The sequence below is a fragment of the Salvelinus alpinus genome, chromosome 30, assembly GCF_045679555.1.
Source record: "Salvelinus alpinus chromosome 30, SLU_Salpinus.1, whole genome shotgun sequence".
Classification (NCBI taxonomy): Eukaryota; Metazoa; Chordata; class Actinopteri; order Salmoniformes; family Salmonidae; genus Salvelinus; species Salvelinus alpinus.
In genome coordinates, this window is record NC_092115.1 from 24982775 (window position 1) to 25002465 (window position 19691).

The following is a 19691-nucleotide window of genomic DNA, read 5'->3' on the forward strand; positions in this document are numbered from 1 at the left end:
TCCTCTGGATCATCCAGATGGTCATTGGCAAACTTCAGACAGGCCTGGACATGCACTGGCTTAAGCAGGGGGACCTTGCGTGCGCTGCAGGATTTTAATCCATGACGGCGTAGTGTGTTACTAATGGTTTTCTTTGAGACTGTGGTCCCAGCTCTCTTCAGGTCATTGACCAGGTCCTGCCGTGTAGTTCTGGGCTGATCCCTCACCTTCCTCATGATCATTGATGCCCCACGAGGTGAAATCTTGCATGGAGCCCCAGACCGAGGGTGATTGACCGTCATCTTGAACTTCTTCCATTTTCTAATAATTGCGCCAACAGTTGTTTCCTTCTCACCAAGCTGCTTGCCTATTGTCCTGTAGCCCATCCCAGCCTTGTGCAGGTCTACAATTTTATCCCTGATGTCCTTACACAGCTCTCTGGTCTTGGCCATTGTGGAGAGGTTGGAATCTGTTTGATTGTGTGTGGACAGGTGTCTTTTATACAGGTAACGAGTTCAAACAGGTGCAGTTAATACAGGTAATGAGTGGAGAACAGGAGGGCTTCTTAAAGAAAAACTAACAGGTCTGTGAGAGCCGGAATTCTTACTGGTTGGTAGGTGATCAAATACTTATGTCATGCAATAAAATGCAAATTAATTATTTAAAAATCATACAATGTGATTTTCTGGATTTTTGTTTTAGATTCCGTCTCTCACAGTTGAAGTGTACCTATGATAAAAATTACAGACCTCTACATGCTTTGTAAGTAGGAAAACCTGCAAAATCGGCAGTGTATCAAATACTTGTTCTCCCCACTGTATGTGATGAGGATACAATGCTCTATACATCAGGTTCAAATCATTTCCAGATAAAATCATCTTGGAGAGTTGCTAGTAACACTTTACAAAAATGTTTTCTAGCAAAAAATGTGGTTTTAAATCAAACAATGTCCTATATCATGCTGTTTGGTACACGTCAAAGAATTAATTCCACAGCTGGCCATTTCAAAATGCATGCAAGTGATGGAACAATGCTTGAAAGTGATTGTTTGAAATATCTGGATTTTGAAGATTCTGAATGATCTTTTGGAAAGCATGTTGATTATATTAGAAAAACAATTATCTATACGCTTGGGTTACTACACAATATTTGTTTTACTGTATCCATTAGAAAAACCTTAGTAACCCAACTGCTGCTACCTATCTTAGACTATGGCAACATCATCTATCAAAACACAACCAAGACCTTACTCTGTGAATTAGATTCATCACAATCTTTGCAGATTGATTATTGGATGCCGTTATAAGACACATCATGTATGAATCAGTAAATTGTCTGTCACCCCCAAACAACTGCATTGATACATTTCCCTGTAGGAACGCCTAACTTTACAAGACTCACACTACTCCTTTAGACAACAGCAGCAATTACACATTCCAAGGGTACATCATGAGGTTAGAGTAAGATCTTTCACATACAAAGACCCAACTGACTGGAGTCATTTACCTATAGAAATCAGGGCATTTAAATCACACAGTGAATTTAAGAAAGCCCTTTTTCAAATGTTATGAACAAACAGATATTTATAAATATGTCTGTATGTATTATTATTATGTCATTATTATTATTATTATTATTAGACAGTAGTTTACATATTACTAATTATTATTATTATTATTTTATTTTTTTGGGGACACTTGAAAAGGAGATGGTGCATCAAGAGATTTTATCCTGCAACATTTCTAATAAAAAAAAAGTATAATAATGTACAATTCTGTGTTAGTAACAAAGGTAATGATATGTACTTTTCAAATTTCTGATTACACACAAAAAAGCTTAAAAGTAAATGAATAATCAAACACAGTGGTTAAATCCACAGTACTGTACATATTCATGTAGGCCTACAGCAGTTAGGCATTTACAATACAGGGAATGTTACATGATTCATAGAGCTAAAGCGGTAAGATCAATATATTAATAATAAATAAAGATAGTGCAAATACTGTAGGGAAAGTCTATAATAAAGGCTTTTCGAAAACACTTAAGTGGAGTGATTACCAAAACAAAATGTACAGACATCTGAAATGCCTGAAGACAATACATATTTTCACAGGGAGCGTTACAATCAAACATGGACTAAACTGCATTCAAGTGTGTATGCAGTAAAACATTCTGTACAGAATTCAATCTAAATCTGTTCAAAGTTTTCCGTTGTTTCCAAGCGCTTTAGTTCTATTTATCTTCCCACCTTTCTAAACACTTTTTTCAAGTGAACTTTTCAACTCAACGCTAAAATAGTGGCAGATAGAACACAGATACTTCCAACAGTACAGATGTTTCGATCCGCAATTCAAACAAGAACAGACAGTCACGGCACATTGGGAGGAGGCACTGTTAGGACAAGTCAGTCACAGATTGTGTCCTTTTTTACAGAGTCGCTGTCAAAGGAAACGATCGGGTGACTATAAGTCGCATAAGATAATGCTGTGGGAATGTAGGGATGGCCAGTGAAAGTATGATAGGGCTGGCCCCCGCCACCTGTGCACTGTGTGTAAAGGGAGGTGTAAGTGTGTGTCTGGAACATAGTAGTAAAGTAAACACTCACCACGCCTCATTGACTATGCCCCTACCTGAGCAAGCTCCTACACATCACTGTTGGCTGTACACCCATTGAACTGGCCTGGAATTTAACTCCTGAGTGGTTTGTAACGCCATTCATGTGAAATTCCTAGCTACCATCATAAATCTCTCCATTGAAAAATATAAATCGGGTGCAATCACTTCACAGCTTTGAGATGAGTTAATGATAACAACGTGTTAACAACCTGTGTACATCTGATAACAAAATGTCCACAAACCCATTTTGAGGTCACCTTGGACTGCTCTTGTAACCATAGTGTCTATTAGATTTCATATAATTTCATTCCAATAACTTTTATTGTTTTAATTGTATTATTTTCATATTATTCTGAGCATTCTGCCTAGGTGGTGTACATTATATATTTTTTACAATGTCCTTTCATTGTCTGTGATGTCAGAACAGAGCAGGATCAGTCAGCTTTTGTAGAATTGCAAACAACACATCAAATGCCATTTTAAGGGGGTCATTGCCTTCTGAAAGTGTGCATTCGCAGCAGTCTATCATGTGTTTTTCTGTTTGTGTGCCAATGTGAACTGAATCCCCAACAGCTTTGCCCCCAGCAGCTCACTCAGCCCAAGGCTCATTTCCCTTCGTTGTTGCCTTCCTCTGCAGCAACTAACTTGATTTCTGCATTAGCCGTGCGTGACGTGACACTGCTGTCTCTCACTTTGTGTTTGAACAGGAAGTGGAAAGTCTTTTTGAAGGACTTGCGGAAACTGTCTCCCATGAAGCCATAAATGATTGGGTTGATGGAGGAGTTAGCGTAGGACATGCAGTTAGCCCATGTCTTGATCTTATAGGTAGTGTAGTTGACCCTGTAGTTGGGGTAGAAGGACTGGAACAGGGCGAAGAGTTGGATAGGCCCCCAGCAGATGGTGAATAGGAGGACAATAACCACCACCATCTTGGAGATCTTACTCCTCAGAGTGACGGTCCTCTCAGACAACAGGTGGACCTGTAGTAGAAATGTTGAAGTTAACTCACTACTACTGTGACGGGCTTCGAAATGACCTATACTGTATGTAGTTCAAAACATGGTCACCAGCTGAGGGTTTTTAATGACATACTGTAGTATACCTGCAAATTGGAAGGGATCCAAATATGAACTCATGCTTTCATTGTGTAACCTTGACAAAGGAGTGCACCTATTGATGTTTTAAACTAAGTCATAAAGAAACACCCAAAGTAATAGTCTCTCCATACCTGGTAATTATTGTCTACTGGCTCAACGGACGGCTGGCCCACCCTCTTCAACATGAGTGTGTAGCAGAAGGAGATGGTAATGACAGGTAGTAGGTAGGCAGCTATGAACTGGTACAGGATGAAAGCCCTCTCCTGGGTCTTAGAGGGAAACCTCTCCATGCAGTAGTGTCTCGGTCCATACCAGTAGCCCTCCTCAATTCTCTGGTACATGAAGATCGGGGTGGATAGAACGAAGGAACCTTTAAAAAAGACAAACATTGAATTAGTTTAACTTTATAGAAAATGTAGACGTGTTCATGATGCTTTGAGCCAAAATCAATGGTTTGCAATTGGTTCAGGCATGTGACTTACCGATCCATATACAGATGCTAACGATCATGGCGACTCGTGGAGTGCGATGGCGTAGGGACTTTAGAGGGTATACTGTGACATAGCAGCGATCCCCACTAATGGCAGTGATGGTGATGCATGTAGCCTGAACAGTCACCTAAGAAAAAAGAATAACAAAATAATGACTTTCATTCTGGGTTGTTCACAGGTGAAACAATATTAACAATTTTACATAAGAGACATGCTGTAAAATGTATGTAAATTCAAATAAATGGCACCTGCCTGCCATCACACTGGGAAGGAATTTAAATGATGAGCATAATGAGAAAATGTAACTTTAGAAAGACATTATCTCAAATCATTATTAACTCATTCTCCTGGGTTAGGTGTCATGCCCATACGTTTTGTCCCATTTCTAGGATAAAAATATAAACCATAAAGTTTCTTTCACACATAATTCATAAAATAATGTTGAGTTTGAAATCTTTTCCCCATAAAAAAATGCTAATGGTTGCATGATGCCTCTGACAGTTGGTTGCCATCTGTGATAACAGATGAGCAGGTTCTAAACAACATAATGTTGTTGGAGAGTAGGATTTGTGACCCAGTTCAGTAACTACACTACTTGAGATCTATCCAACGCCCTTGTTTCTCACTGAAGTGCGAAAGAGAGACTGAACAGGTGTACATCATTGATCCGAAGACAAGTGAGTCTCTTGAACGATGAGTCTCTTGAACGAAGAGGAGCACTGCACGTGGGTTGAACAAGTAAAAAGGATTTAAGAAAATAGTAAACATATATTTAAAAAAATAAAGCTAAGAATTACAACGGATATTAAAATGGGTTCACAAAGTCTGATTTAATGAATCCTCCCACTTACACACTGTACAGCAGCAGTGATATATGAATATGTGGGGGAGTGAGTTATCAATTAGTCTACCAAAAATATACATCATAGAGAGAGTTGGTCCTTTTGATGAAAATACAAATATAAACAGAGGACTAGAATCTGTGTAGAAGTTTTGTTGAGCATCAGTCATTTTCTAACCTTCACATAATACTGCTTTTGCAACTATGTCATTTCTTTATTAAATTAAATGTGACTGTTTGTCACTCCTCAAAATAGTCCCAAAATGATATAGTCTGGGAAAAAAATTGCATGTCAGCAATCAAGTTTTCAAGATATGGAAGAGTAATAGGGCCAAGTAAATTACATATAAAGTTGAAGTCGGAAGTTTACATACACCTTAGCCAAATACATTTAAACTCAGTTTTTCACAATTCTTGACATTTAATCCTAGTAAAAATTCCCTGTCTTAGGTCAGTTAGGATCACCAATTCATTTTAAGAATGTGAAATGTCAGAATAATAGTAGAGAGAATGATTTATTTCAGCGTTTATTTCTTTCATCACATTCCCAGTGGGTCAGAAGTTTACATACACCCATTTAGTATTTGGTAACATTGCCTTTAAATTGTTTAACTTTGGTCAAATGTTTTGGGTAGCCTTCCACAAGCTTCCCACAATAAGTTGGGTGAATTTTGGCCCATTCCTCCTGACAGAGCTGGTGTAACTTAATCAAGTTTGTAGGCCTCCTTGCTCGCACACGCTGTTTCAGTTCTGTCCACAAATTTTCTGAAGGTTTGAGGTCAGGGCTTTGTGATGGCCACTCCAATACCTTGACTTTGTTGTCCTTAAGCCATTTTGCCACAACTTTAGAAGTATGCTTGGGGTCATTGTCCATTTGGAAGACCCATTTGTGACCAAGCTTTAACTTCCTGACTGATGTCTTGAGATGTTTCTTCACTATATCCACATAATTTTCCTTCCTCATGATGCCATCTATTTTGTGAAGTGCACCAATCCCTCCTGCAGCAAAGCACCCCCACAACATGATGTTGCTACCCCCGTGCTTCACGGTTGGGATGGTGTTCTTCGGCTTGCAAGCCTCCCCCTTTATCCTCCAAACATAACGAGGGTCATTATGGCCAAACAGTTCTATTTTTGTTTCATCAGACCAGAGAACATTTCTACAAAAAGTACGATCTTTGTCCCCATGTGCAGTTACAAACCGTAGTCTGGCTTTTTTATGGTGGTTTTGGAGAAGTGGCATCTTCCTTGCTGAGCGGCCTTTCAGGTTATGTCCATATAGGACTCGTTTTACTGTGGATATAGATACCTTTGTACCTGTATCCTCCAGCATCTTCAAGATCCTTTGCTGTTGTTCTGGGATTGATTTGCACTTTTCTCACCAAAGTACGTTCATCTCTAGGAGACAGAAGGTGTCTCCTTCCTGAGCGGTATGACGGCTGCGTGGTCCCATGGTGTTTATACTTGCGTACTATTGTTTGTACAGATGAACGTGGTACCTTCAGGCGTTTGGAAATTGCTCCCAAGGATGAACCAGACTTGTGGAGGTCTACAATTTTTTTTCTGAGGTCTTTGCTGATTTCTTTTGATTTCCCCATAATGTCAAGCAAAGAGGCACTGAGTTTGAAGGTAGGCCTTGAAATACATCCACAGGTACACTTCCAATTGACTCAAATTATGTCAATTAGCCTATCAGAAGCTTCTAAAGCCATGACATCATTTTCTGGAATTTTCCAAGCTGTTTAAAGGCACAGTCAACTTAGTGTATGTAAACTTCTGACCCACTGGAATTGTGATACAGTGAATTATAAGTGAAATAAACTGTCTGTAAACAATTGTTGGAAAAATGACTTGTGTCATGCACAAAGTAGATGTCCTAACCGACTTTCCAAAACTATAGTTTGTTAACAAGAAGTTTATGGAGTGGTTGAAAAACGAGTTTTAATGACACCAACCTAAGTGTATGTAAACTTCCGACTTCAACTGTATATGTTTTAATTGATGGGTAAAAAAAATTCTGACATACCAAAAGATTATCATCTAGATTCAGCTGCGGGACGATTTTGTCTTGAGTGGATGGTCTGGAACATAATGACAAATAATTTGTAGACTGCAAATTGACCGCCCAAATAGGTATAATATTTGACTGAAACACAATAATTTGTATACAATCACGTGTCTTTCTATTATGCATGAGAATACTTGGGAACAGATTTCCAAAATTAAAATCACTTGGAGCTGGTATCCTGGTATTTTTAGGCTTTTATGTCCAACAATATATATATTTATTTTTAAAGCAGTTGGGGAACCATACTTTAAATTGACACATTTCAGATAGATTTCCAATGGCAAGTTCTGTTTCAATGGAGTTCAGTTCAATGAAATGTGTTGATCACATCCTGTGGCTTAATAACTGACTTATGCCAATGTCAGTGAAAGCCATGGTTTACTGAGAGGATGTGTGGTATTGACATAAGGTATTATCAAAGCTCACAAGATCCCCCTGGTGGCTGATGGTTCATGTGGTGAAGATGAGAGAGCTCTGACTATAGCATACTGCATGATGCTGACACCTCTCTTCTGCCTTGCTCTATCATAATTCTATTTTTGCACCTTGCACTATGCATTTAAAGTTATTTTTGATTGACTTACTGCTTACTTTGATTGACTTACTTCATTGATGGGAAAGAGCTGGCAAGAAAGGCATTTCACCATACTTGTGCACGTGACAATAAAGACTTGACTGCTTCAGAGTCTAGAGACACGTTGTGCAGTGTGCTGACAAGTATTCATCCCTCTCCTTACTGTGGTGAAATTGAAACACTCGTGACATCTGAGATTTGATGACTTCTGAGATTGTGTGTGTGTGTGTTCAGAGCTTTAGTCATTTGCCAACCCAACAGATTAGTTTTAATCTTCCGAACCTGCTTGATTGAAGCTGTAGTTAATCGCAAGAAGCCTGATGGACTGATTGTCTATTTTTTTTCAAATGGTAAAAGGACATTCTTTATATAGACAGTGATTCATCATTCACCTGCATAAATCCCTTACATGTCATGAGTCATAACCAACCAGTCTTAACCAATGAGGTCTCGCCAAATGGAGTAGGTCCACAGTGAATGATGCTCAGATAAGCCTTGAATTTAGATTTATTGGGAGTTTCAAACGGATTGTTTTAATATGAAAAAATACACATATTGGTACTCAAATTGCATTTAAAAATACAAAGTTGCCCATACATTGTTGACAAATTACCATGAACCTCTACCCTCTACCGGATAAATGAAATGACACAGCAAATTCAATATTGCAGTTAGGTAATTTAATTGGGTACAGTCAGGCACCAGAACAGTTATAATTTTTCAGACTAATAGGACTAGACAGTACCTCAGGGATCCAATTGAGGGCAATGATACCCGAATTGCATTGTGGTGAGAAAAGCTATCATTAATATGCAAATATAAAAACAGATATAAGTCTGTGACCAGAGGCAATGTGTTTTCTTCAAATGATTTACCTGCTGTAGAAAAGCAACAAATTTACACATGAAGTTCCCAAATATCCATCCAGGGAGCGGGTAGAGAGTGGCTGTGAACGGGACACAACACACCAGGAAGATGATGTCTGTGGCAGCCAGGTTAGCTGTGGAAATAAGCTCAGTTAGGAGGCATCTCATTCATTTCTTTCTGATGAACAAACTGTTGCAACATAAAATAACCATTTGAACCTGTGAGTCAAAGTTATTAATTTGAATAAATTACTTGCTTTGTAAAATTCAAAGGCATGTCACCAAATCAGTGTATTTTGGCATGGGCTTCAAAGAGCCAATTGATTTCACCAAATTACGAAAGCCAAATACACATTGGGGGGGGGGGGGGGGATTATATGAAACGTGGGAGAAATTTCTCACAAGATACTGCAGTATTTTGTTTTGAAATGATGGGGGATATTACTGTTTCACTGACATGTAGAAGAGGTCTTATTAGTAATACAGGTGGACAGGACCTGCAGGGGTATAGTGAGGACATCTGCCACAATAGGACTTATGTTCCTTTGAGATTAGTTGTATAGCTGTAATAAAATAGATTTATTGTATCAAAGTTGTCTAAAATGGTGCTCTCTTCTGAATAGACTTGCATAATTTATAGCAACAACTGAGAGGCGAGAGAAAACATTTGAGCTGTTGTCCACAGGAGGTGGAAGTAGTAAACCAATATTAAAAACAGGTTCCAGTGTAGCTGGCCAGGGAGATATCAGTCAGTCATTTCAAACACACACACACACACACACACACACACACTCACACACACACACACACACACACACACACACACACACACACACACACACACACACACACACACACACACACACACACACACACACGCACACACACACACACACACACACACACACACACACACACACACACACACACACACGTTGATACCATCATTGTTATTTATGAGCACAAATATATGTGCTGTCCACCTTCTTGGTCAATTGATAATATTTCAAAATCCATTGATTTTGCACATCTCCACTCCACACATGCATTTCCAATGTCAAACAAGACCTGTTATTTAGTTTAGAGACATGATCCCTTTCATATTTTGTTTGTTAGTATAGGCTACAGTACTGTATTGTATAGATGCATTCTACAGACACAATGGATAAGGTTACTATCCACAATATTCATGTACAGTCTTCATTAAAAAAAATACAGTAATTAAGGCTGCAAGATTATACAGTCATTAGTCCTAGTTTACAGTGGAAATAAACTATTTCTCGGGTCCACATACTTTACATAACATTGACTGTGACAGTCACACACAAAGAACACGTTTCTTCCCAGTTCATGACAATCCACAAGAACAATGAGGTTCAGTGACTGTGTTATAAGTGGAAAAGCCTTTGTAACTGTAAGGGAAACCCCTTAGTCTTGCTCACCTATGTAGAAGTTGGTGGCTGTCCTCATCTGCCTGTGTTTGGAGATGACATAGATGACCAGCGAGTTCCCAATTAGCCCCACCAGCATGATGAGGGCGAAGAAGAGAGGCACCAGCCAGGCGTCTGTCAGGAACGGGTGGTCCCTCTCCTCCGGATCCTCCAGAGAAGCATTCAACTCAGACGTATTGAACCACATCAGGTCTGTAGAATTCCACACGTCTGGAGGGAACATCTTGATGTGTGAAAAGAAGTCAATGCTCTTCAAATGTAGCCTTGGGGTGATAACTTGTGTATAATAAATTCATTTTAACTACTGAGAAGGAAATTGATCTGTCCAGATAACATTGGGGCGTCATGATCAAGTGAATAATGGTTCAGGTGGTGATGAGTTCTTGGATCTTTCTATGGTTAGAATGGGTCTGACAGTAGGGTAGACCTCTGTTGAGCTCACACTTTTCTAACCTCGTTGCAAAAGCTGCCTCCTAAACCTACTTCTACTCCAGGATGAGATCCCACTGGCTTTATACTGAGCAGGGACACACGTGGGATACTGCCTGATTGTGGAATAAATAGCTGATGTCAGGTCTCCTAGCAACATTTTCCCTATCTGGAATTTGGTACCTCATACCATCTGCATTCAATGCTGTCAGATGCTGCCTTATCATACAATATTGTATGTAAGTCTTTGTAAGCAGTGATTTTTTACTATTGTTACAGGTACTATTTAATGTAGTTATGTAACATGGTGGTACATTCAAATAACATAAACCGTGAAATGATTATTTAAAGATAAGATGGCATAGGTTCAGCCTCTTCAATTGGAATGAAAATCTCAATGTATTAAGATAACACTTCCAATGATAATCGATTCAAACGTGGCATTAGATTTTGGAGTGGATTAAACACACAGTTAATCCTAAATCTCAGTTTTCAATCTCTTAAAAATGATATATTGCTAATCATGACAGTAACCTCTAAGAAATACAGTGCAATAATGGATAAGCAGCACTTACTGTTGAATAGTATTCAGATTGAGGTAGTGACGGTGCTCTGCAATTTAGTGCCAAGGAGCCTTTCTATATTCTTTCTGCTTGCGATTAGAGATTTACCTGTGAACAATGATAGTAAATATACATGTACAGTACATACATAGAAATTAGCATTTGTACTGTATATTACCACAGGGTTTGTCATGTTATATTGATATAGTATGTCATCATGAAATATGCATTGAGTTGTGCATTCTTTTTTCAAGACAAATGCTGATAAAATACAACCTCAAGCCATATGATAGGCTACAGTAACCACATGGCTTCTCCCTCCAGCCAGGTTAAGCTCCGTACCAAAGGAAAATTGTACATGCTCTCTGGCGATTTGCCCCTGATTTGCCCCTGATGCTTGTCGACATTTGGAAGGCAGTAGGTGTTTGAACTTTAAGATACAGGGAGCACAGCCTATGTGTTAACAAGGCTGCCTGGGGTTCACAACCCACCGTCAATGTAGCTAGCTACAGCAAGAAGACTCTGGCCTATTTGTCAGGGAATTACTGTAGGTAGGGATTCTTCAGATAGATTGCTAAAACATATAATACAATTGGTTAAAGGCAAGTTGGTTTTGAAAAAAAAAGTGCAATTATTTTATACAAAAGCTTATGAATAAAGAAACAAGAACAATAATGGCATGACTGAATTTGACATTTGCTATTATTTTCCATGAATGATCATCCATACCATACCATACCATACCATACCATACCATACCATCCATACCATACCATACCATACCATACCATACCATACCATACCATACCATCCATACCATACCATACCATACCATACCATCCATACCATACCATACCATACCATACCATACCATACCATACCATACCATCCATACCATACCATAATAAATACACTGTATACTGTGTAATAAGGGGCTTCAAACCCCAGTCAACATATGCATGCTTACGTAACTTACATTATTTTGTTTCCTTGAGCTGTTTAGTGACCTATTGTATAGCTCTAATAACATTTTCAATGGTAAATTCCATTTAAATTCCAGTCAATTCAGGAAGTCCACTGAAATTACAATTCTCTTCTGTGCTTTCTGATGCTGAAAATGTAGGGACTTCTCGAAGATGTTTATTATTTTTATACTGTAAAAAGGTGTTGCTTTTCTCTTTAATTCCACTTTGTGTTCAGTTTCTCATATGCCCAAAATATGAATGTTTTCAAAGACAGGGAATGAATAATCTAATAGTTTTGACATGGACATAAGGACAAGAACATTTCTACATTTCTCTTATGTTGGATACGTAAGATTTGTGATTGTGGGGACTGGGGACTGGGGACTGGGGAGGCATATTTTGCCCTATCATGTATAAGGGTTGACATTGCTCATCCTGTTGCATAACAATCACCAATCAGCATGTTGTTCAAAGATGATGTCTGATTTAACATACTGTGAAAACTCTCTTCTCTCGAGCAACATTGAATTGGCTTTGTTTGTTTAAAACCAAAACTATAAACACAGTTTCACAGCATATAATACAAATATATTGTATTGACAAAAATAATGAGATACAGTAGAGCAAAAGTGAAGTGAAAACTCTGATAATGTGTAAAAGAATGTGTGTGGGAAGCCTGATGCAGTCTCTTAGCAACTAATTTAAGTGGGTATGTGTCTTGAATCATGGATAATGGTGTGTTTGTTGACTAAATTTGAAGAGCGCCAAAAGCATGTGTGATGTCCTTGAATAACAGTGATGCTCCAGAGCTTTTGTATAACTTCAGCCAGCAGTTTTGAAAGTAGTGCTCTTGAAGCAAAATAATTGTGCACAATTGTGTACAATGTTATCCATTTCTTATGATATGTTACGTCCTAAAACAATACAGTACCAGTCAAAAGTTTGGACACCTACTCATTCAAGGGTTTTTATTTATTCATAGTATTTTCTACATTGTAGAATAATAGTGAAGACATCAAAAATGTGAAATAATACATATATAATCATGTAATAGCCAAAAGAGTGTTAAACAAATCAAAATATATTTTATATTTGAGATTCTTCAAAGTAGCCACCCTTTGCCTTGATAACAGCGTTGCACACTCTTGGCATTCTCTCAACCAGCTTCATGAGGAATGCTTTTCCAACAGTCTTGAAGGAGTTCCCACATATGCTGAGCACTTGTTGGCTGCTTTTCCTTCACTCTGCGGTCCAACTCATCCCAAACCATCTCAATTGGGTTGAGGTTGGGTGATTGTGGAGGCCAGGTCATCTGATGGCAGCACTCCGTCACTCTCCTTCTTGGTCCAATAGCCCTTATACAGCCTGGAGGTGTGTTTTGGGTCATTGTCCTGTTGAAAAACAAATTATAGTCCCACTAAGCCCAAACCAGATGGGATGGCGTATCACAGCAGAATGCTGTGGTAGCCATGCTGGTTAAGTGTGCCTTGAATTCTAAATAAATCACAGTGTCACCAGTAAAGCACCATCACACCTCCTCCTCCATGCTTCACGGTGGGAACCACACATGCGGAGATCATCCGCTCACCTACTCTGCGTCTCATAAAGACACAGTGGTTGGAACCAAAAATCGCAAATTTGAACTCATCAGACCAAAGGACAGATTTCCACTGGTCTGATGTATATTGCTCGTGTTTCTTGGCCCAAGCAAGTCTCTTCTTCTTAATGGTGTCCTTTAGTGGTGGTTTCTTTGCAGCAATTCGACCATGAAAGCATGATTCACGCAGTCTCCTCTGAACAGTTAATGTTGAGATGTGTCTGTTACTTTTATTTGGGCTGCAATCTGAGGTGCAGTTAACTCTAATGAACGTATCCTCTGCAGCAGAGGTAACTCTGGGTCTTCCTTTCCCGTGGCGGTCCTCATGAGAGCCAGTTTCATCATAGCGCTTGATGGTTTTTGCAACTACATTTAAAGAAACTTTCAAAGTTCTTGAAATTTTCTGGATTTTCTTTTACCAAATAGGGCTATCTTCTGTATACCACCTCTACCTTGTCACAACACAACTGATTGGCTCAAACACATTAAGAAGGAAATAAATTCCACAAATAAACTTTTATTAACAAGGCACACCTGTTAATTTAAATGCATTCCAGGTGACTACCTCATGAAGCTGGTTGAGAGAATGCCAAGTGTGTGCAAAGCTGTCATCAAGACAAAGGGTGGCTACTTTGAAGAATCACAAATATAAAATATATTTGATTAACACTTTTTTGGTTACTACATGATTCATATGTTTGACTGTTACTGTATATATTTTTGCAATTCATACAATATTTGATTTAATATATATGTGCTTAAGATCCCGGACTGCATCTTTAAGGTTGATAGTGCTAGATCAACAAAGCATCGACTGATATTGTTCCCTCTCAGGCAATACACTCGTATGTCTGTAGTCGTACCTCCCCAAATAAGTAATAATAAGTAATACACAAGACCTGAATGTCAATAGGTTAAACAAACCAGGGTCAAGTCCTCCCATTGTAGCAGTCGGTTTAAAATGCACTGCATCATCTGCTCGTCTGTACTCAGTCCATGGTTGGTCAGTCAAAATACAAATGGGGACTGAACTGTGATAATCCTTCGTAACCAGGAAATGAAGCCATTCAGGATCAGTGAACAGCAAATAAATGGTGACAAAATATGATATGGGCATGTAACTAGATAAGTTTTCCACCAGTGATGTTTAACACAACCATATTCTGTGAGAGTGAGTTTGGTGCCTATGCCACCAAAATGATTGAGCATCACATTGAAACTGAGCCCTTCATGACAAGGAAAGAAGAGGTCTAAAGAAAGTTCAATGAATAGAAGAACCATTAGTGAACCATTACCTTAGCCAGCAGTTCAATTGAATACCAGGATTATGAAATGAGTAAACATGGAAAAAAATTGGATAACATGTAATTTCCAAAGCAGTGACGCATTTACAATGTTTTTTAGTAAGTAGGCTAAGTAAGTATTTCCAATAGAAAATTACTATTCAGCGTCCTCATGTTCTTAACATTTAAGCAGGTGCAGTCAGAGGACAAAACATGATGTACAAACTGCATCTGCGATGCGCTTCTGATGTCAATAGCCGTCCCTAAATAAACACAAAGCATGTTAGTACAAGAAGGCCTGATCAACAGATCTCATATTGGGAATGTTATTCGGTGCCACTTAACTAGAGGAAATGCAATGAAAACGTAACTTTTCCACTTTCATATAAGCCTTTTGCAAACAGATAAGAAATGTTTCATCCTACTGGGCACAAACTGGTTAAATCAACGTTGTTTCAACGGAATCTGTCAACCTATTGTGACGTGGAATCTATGTTGAAAATACATTGGATTTGAAAAAGGCATCAACAGAAAGTGTTGTTTTGAGTGTAAAATTTCAACAACAGGATTATATCATCATGGTAACCAACATGTAAAAATATGTTGAATTTGTACCTTTGAAACAATGTCAGATCTTCAACGTAATAACCACTATAAGAAAATAAAAACAATAGTTTGGGTAGCACCTGGAGAGTTGATCTATCTCAGAGAGAGAAACATTTCAGAGAGTGGTGTTACATCCCATAATTGCAGCTCTGATCATTATGCAACTTTATCCCAGCTTGGTCTTTACTTGGTCTGCAGAAAAAGGCTTGATAAAGATGGAAGGAATAGTTTTTTTCCTTTCGGCAATCTGTGGCTTTAATATCAAGCACTTTGTCTAAACCCATCCCATGTCTTTCTAATTCCAACTGCTTAATGATGACTCTTCACTGAACCAAACATACAGGCAAAGAAAATGTTGGCATGCTGGCCTAACAGCCATGAGAATGGTTGCCTTACGATGGCAAGCCCCACACACTTTGCCACATGACATGAGCAATGGATTTCCTCATTCATGGACATAGCTCAACTTGAACAGTCAATCCCTTGACTGCATGGTGCAAAATCAGACAATATTAAAAGGTGCAATATGCAGATATTGCTCCTCCATTTCCTGGTTGCTAAAATTCTAATAGTTTGCCTAATTTAAGTTTATGACAAAACAAGCAATGGATAGTGTAGAGAATCATTGTACCATCTAAACCGCTTAAAAATTCACAAAAATGTATGTTAGCTGATGAAAATGATCTCATAGAACAAAATGTATAAGATCTTTTAAGCCTGTGTTTACCACAGACCTTATTTTCGGTGTTTATCCAAAAACCCATTAATTTCCCCATAGGCTTTGGCCTACGAGCCATGGCGGAGTTAGCCTCCGTTAGTGCCTACAAAAAGACGCCATTACTATTTGCTCTCTATTTGTGTAATGTCTATTGGTTTGTGTTTTTTTGTCATGTCAACCCAGCCTGGCCTCAGAGCCATACGAAATATACTTTAAGCATTTCTGAGCACCTACAAGATATATGATACCTACTAATGCTCTAGCTCAGTTGGTGGTGGCAGTACATATTTGGGGGTTGTAGTCTGCTATAAAACCCACAGAAGAAGAAGAAGAAAAAGAGTCTAGTTACTTTAGCCAGAAACAAAAGTAGGGAGGTTGGTCGGGAGAATGGGTGGGCGTAATCTGCAACCGCCTAGCAATTCTAGCAAGGCTGCATGTTCGAGTCACGTCAGGGACAACTGTACCATTTTTGCTAACCCTTCCCCTAACCCTTATTCTACGCATACCCACTTCCCCTGACCTGCTATTTAAATTCCTTTGTCGTTTTAGTTCCCCTAACCTTACACGTAAATTATTCTAACCTTTTTTGTTAGTTCACCTAACCACCAATGTAAAGTATCCCTGTAATGCTCCTTTGTTATTACAAAGCAACAAGCAGACCGGTCTCAGAGAAAGATGTATAATACTATACATCCTCCAAGATGTATCATAAGTTACTTCATACAATTCTTATGCTATTGTACGACTGGGTAAGACATACGATACTACAGTATACATCCTATAAGTTGTATGATATGGTATGACCGCTATTCCATTCATAATGTGTCACGTTCTGACCTTAGTTCCTTTTTTATGTCTTTATTTTAGTTTGGTCAGAGCGTGAGTTGGGGTGGGCATTCTATGTTGTTTTTCTATGTTTTGTTCTATGGTTATATTTCTATGTGTTTGGCCTAGTATGGTTCCCAATCAGAGGCAGGTGTCAGTCGTTGTCTCTGATTGGGAGCCATATTTAGGTAGCCTGTTTTCCTTTGTGTTTTGTGGGTGTTTGTTTCCTGTGTCTGTACCTGCACCATACGGGACTGTTTCGGTTGTTTGTTTGTACTTTTGTTAAGTGTTCTGTTGATTTATTACATTTCTCATTATGGACACTTACCACGCTGCACATTGGTCCGATCCTTGCTACTCCTCTTCAGACGAAGAGGAAATCCGTTACATAATATAACATAACCTTGAATACTTAATGCCGTCTCACAGATTTCCGTACAGAATAATACGAATTGCCCTGAGACCACGCCAATCACAAAATAAATATGGAAGGAAGGCAGAGAGAGTGCTGCAGTGCATTAATACTGTATAAGCAATTAAAACAGCATATTATTAATGGTTTAAATGTTTCCCTAAAGTGAAGAAGAAGTTGAAATGAAACATTGTTATAATTGTATAGCCGAATTCACTGCCTAAGAGTTTAAACAGATGGAAGAGCAATTTGTATAATTAACAGGCATTCGCACATTTTATCTTTAGGTTCAAATCTTAACTTGAGAATGCAATGCTGGGGAAAAAAGCTTTCACAAATAAACCGACAGATGCAGTACAGTAAAATACAGTACATTGGAGTAAAGTACAGTGGAGGAAATGGCGGTTCTACCTTACATAATAAGCCATATTCATTGTAATACACCTGACTGTATTTATTTATAGGGACGGTGCACATTAGTCAACATCAATATTAGAATAATGCAACATCCATGTTAATGTGATGGGGGTTAGCCAAAAGATAATTTGCACCTGTAGTCCCAGGGCAGGTAAGGACCATTACACAGCCACAATACACATACTCACTAAAACAATACAACATACAATACATTACATCCAATAATATATCATTATAACAACAACAACTTATTTGTAATAAAAACACTATCATCAACTGTTTTCTTACATATGAGGAACCATAGATAACTCATGTGTACAGGTTTGGATAGATTTGAGCCATATTTTCAATTTAAATGTAAAAGTACAATAATCAGCGCAGTTTCTCAAGTCCATAGGCATTGCATTCCAGTATATTGCAGCTCTAACAGAGAAGGCCGATTGACCGAGGTTACTGTGTTGAAAAGGGACAACGCAGTCCCCTCTAGTTACTGCCCTTGTTATCCTGGAGGTGCTTTCCTTGAGCATGATATGCCGGCATAGGGGTGGAGGGGCAAGACCATGCAGGATCTTAAAGACAAGGCTTGCATCTACATACTGCTTAAAGCTGTCCAGACTGAATAAATGATGTTTGTGAATGATGTGACAATGGTGGTAACCGTTTGGTTTGTATTGTCTTAAGTGTTTGTTTGTCCTGCTTGTGACTAGCATGTGAGGCAATATCTTAGATGTGAGAAAATCATTGCATGCATACAGTGCTTTCGGAAAGTATTCTGACCTCTTGAAATGTTCCACATTTTGTTACGTTTCAGCCTTATTCTAAAATGGATTAAAAACAAAAAATCCACAGCAATCTACACACAATACCCCATAATGACAAAGCGAAACAGGTTTTTGGAAATGTTTGCTAATGCATTAAAACCTAAAACAGAAATACCTTATTTACATAAGTATTCAGACCCTTTGCTATGAGACTCGAAATTGAGCTCAGGTGCATCCTGTTTCCATTGATCATTCTTGAGATGTTTCTACAACTGGGTTGGAGTCCATCTGTGGTAAATTCAATTGATTGGACATGATTTGGAAAAAGCACACACCTGTCTATATAAGGTTCCACAGTTGACAGTGTATGTCAGAGCAAAAACCAGGCCATGAGGTTGAAGGAATTGTCTGTAGAGCCCTGAGACATATTGTTTCGAGGCACAGAACTGGGGAAGGGTACCAAATAATGTCTGCAACATTGAAGGTCCCCAAGAACACTGTGGCCTCCATCATTCTTAAATGGAAAGAGTTTAGAACCACCAGACTCTTCCTAGAGCTGGCCGCCCGGCCAAACTGAGCAATCAGGGGAGAAGGGCCTTTATGGTAGAGTGGCCAGACGGAAGCCACTCGTCAGTAAAAGGCACATGACAGCCTTCTTGGCGTTTGCCAAACGGCACCTAAAGACTCTCAGACCATGAGAAACAAGATTCTCTGGTCTGATGAAACCAAGATTGAACTCTTTGGCCTGAATGCCAAGTGTCATGTCTGGAGGACACCAGGCACCATCCCAATGGTGAAGCATGGTGGTGGCAGCATCATGCTGTGGGATGTTTTTCAGCAGCAGTGACTAGGAGACTAGTCAGGATCGAGGGAAAAATAAACAGGGCAAAGTACAGAGAGATCCTTGATGAAAACCTGCTCCAGAGCACTCAGGACCTCAGACTGGGGCAAAGGTTCACCTTCCAACTGGACAACGAGGAGTGGCTTTGGGACAAGTCTCTGAATGTCCTTGAGTGGCCCAGCCAGAGGCCGAACTTGAACCCGATCAGACATCTCTGGAGAGAGCTGAAAATAGCTGTGGACCGACACTCCCCATCCAACCTGTCACTGCCAAAGGTACTTCAACAAAGTA

General features: G+C 39.0%; 1 protein-coding gene across 1 annotated transcript; it reads right to left on the minus strand.

Annotated features, from left to right (window-relative positions):
• Window positions 1-677: 677 nt before the first annotated feature.
• LOC139560087 (G-protein coupled receptor 54-like) lies at window positions 678-10448 on the minus strand. Its single transcript, XM_071376590.1, has 5 exons — window positions 9975-10448; window positions 8542-8666; window positions 4175-4310; window positions 3824-4062; window positions 678-3575 (listed from the first exon to the last, which is right to left on the minus strand). The coding sequence occupies exons 1-5, from the start codon at window positions 10204-10206 to the stop codon at window positions 3201-3203; spliced, it is 1107 nt and encodes a 368-aa protein (XP_071232691.1). The 5' UTR covers window positions 10207-10448; the 3' UTR covers window positions 678-3200.
• Between the last annotated feature and the right edge of the window lie 9243 nt (window positions 10449-19691).

Bases quoted from the DNA above. Each gene is read 5' to 3' on its own strand.
- LOC139560087 (XM_071376590.1), bottom strand. From the start codon at position 10,206: ATGTTCCCTCCAGACGTGTGGAATTCTACAGACCTGATGTGGTTCAAT. The intron at 8,667-9,974 runs GTGAGCAAGACT...TTATTTCCACAG, and splicing joins AGCCACCAACTTCTACATAG to CTAACCTGGCTGCCACAGAC. The intron at 4,311-8,541 runs GTAAATCATTTG...CTTTTTTCTTAG, and splicing joins TTGTTGCTTTTCTACAGCAG to GTGACTGTTCAGGCTACATG.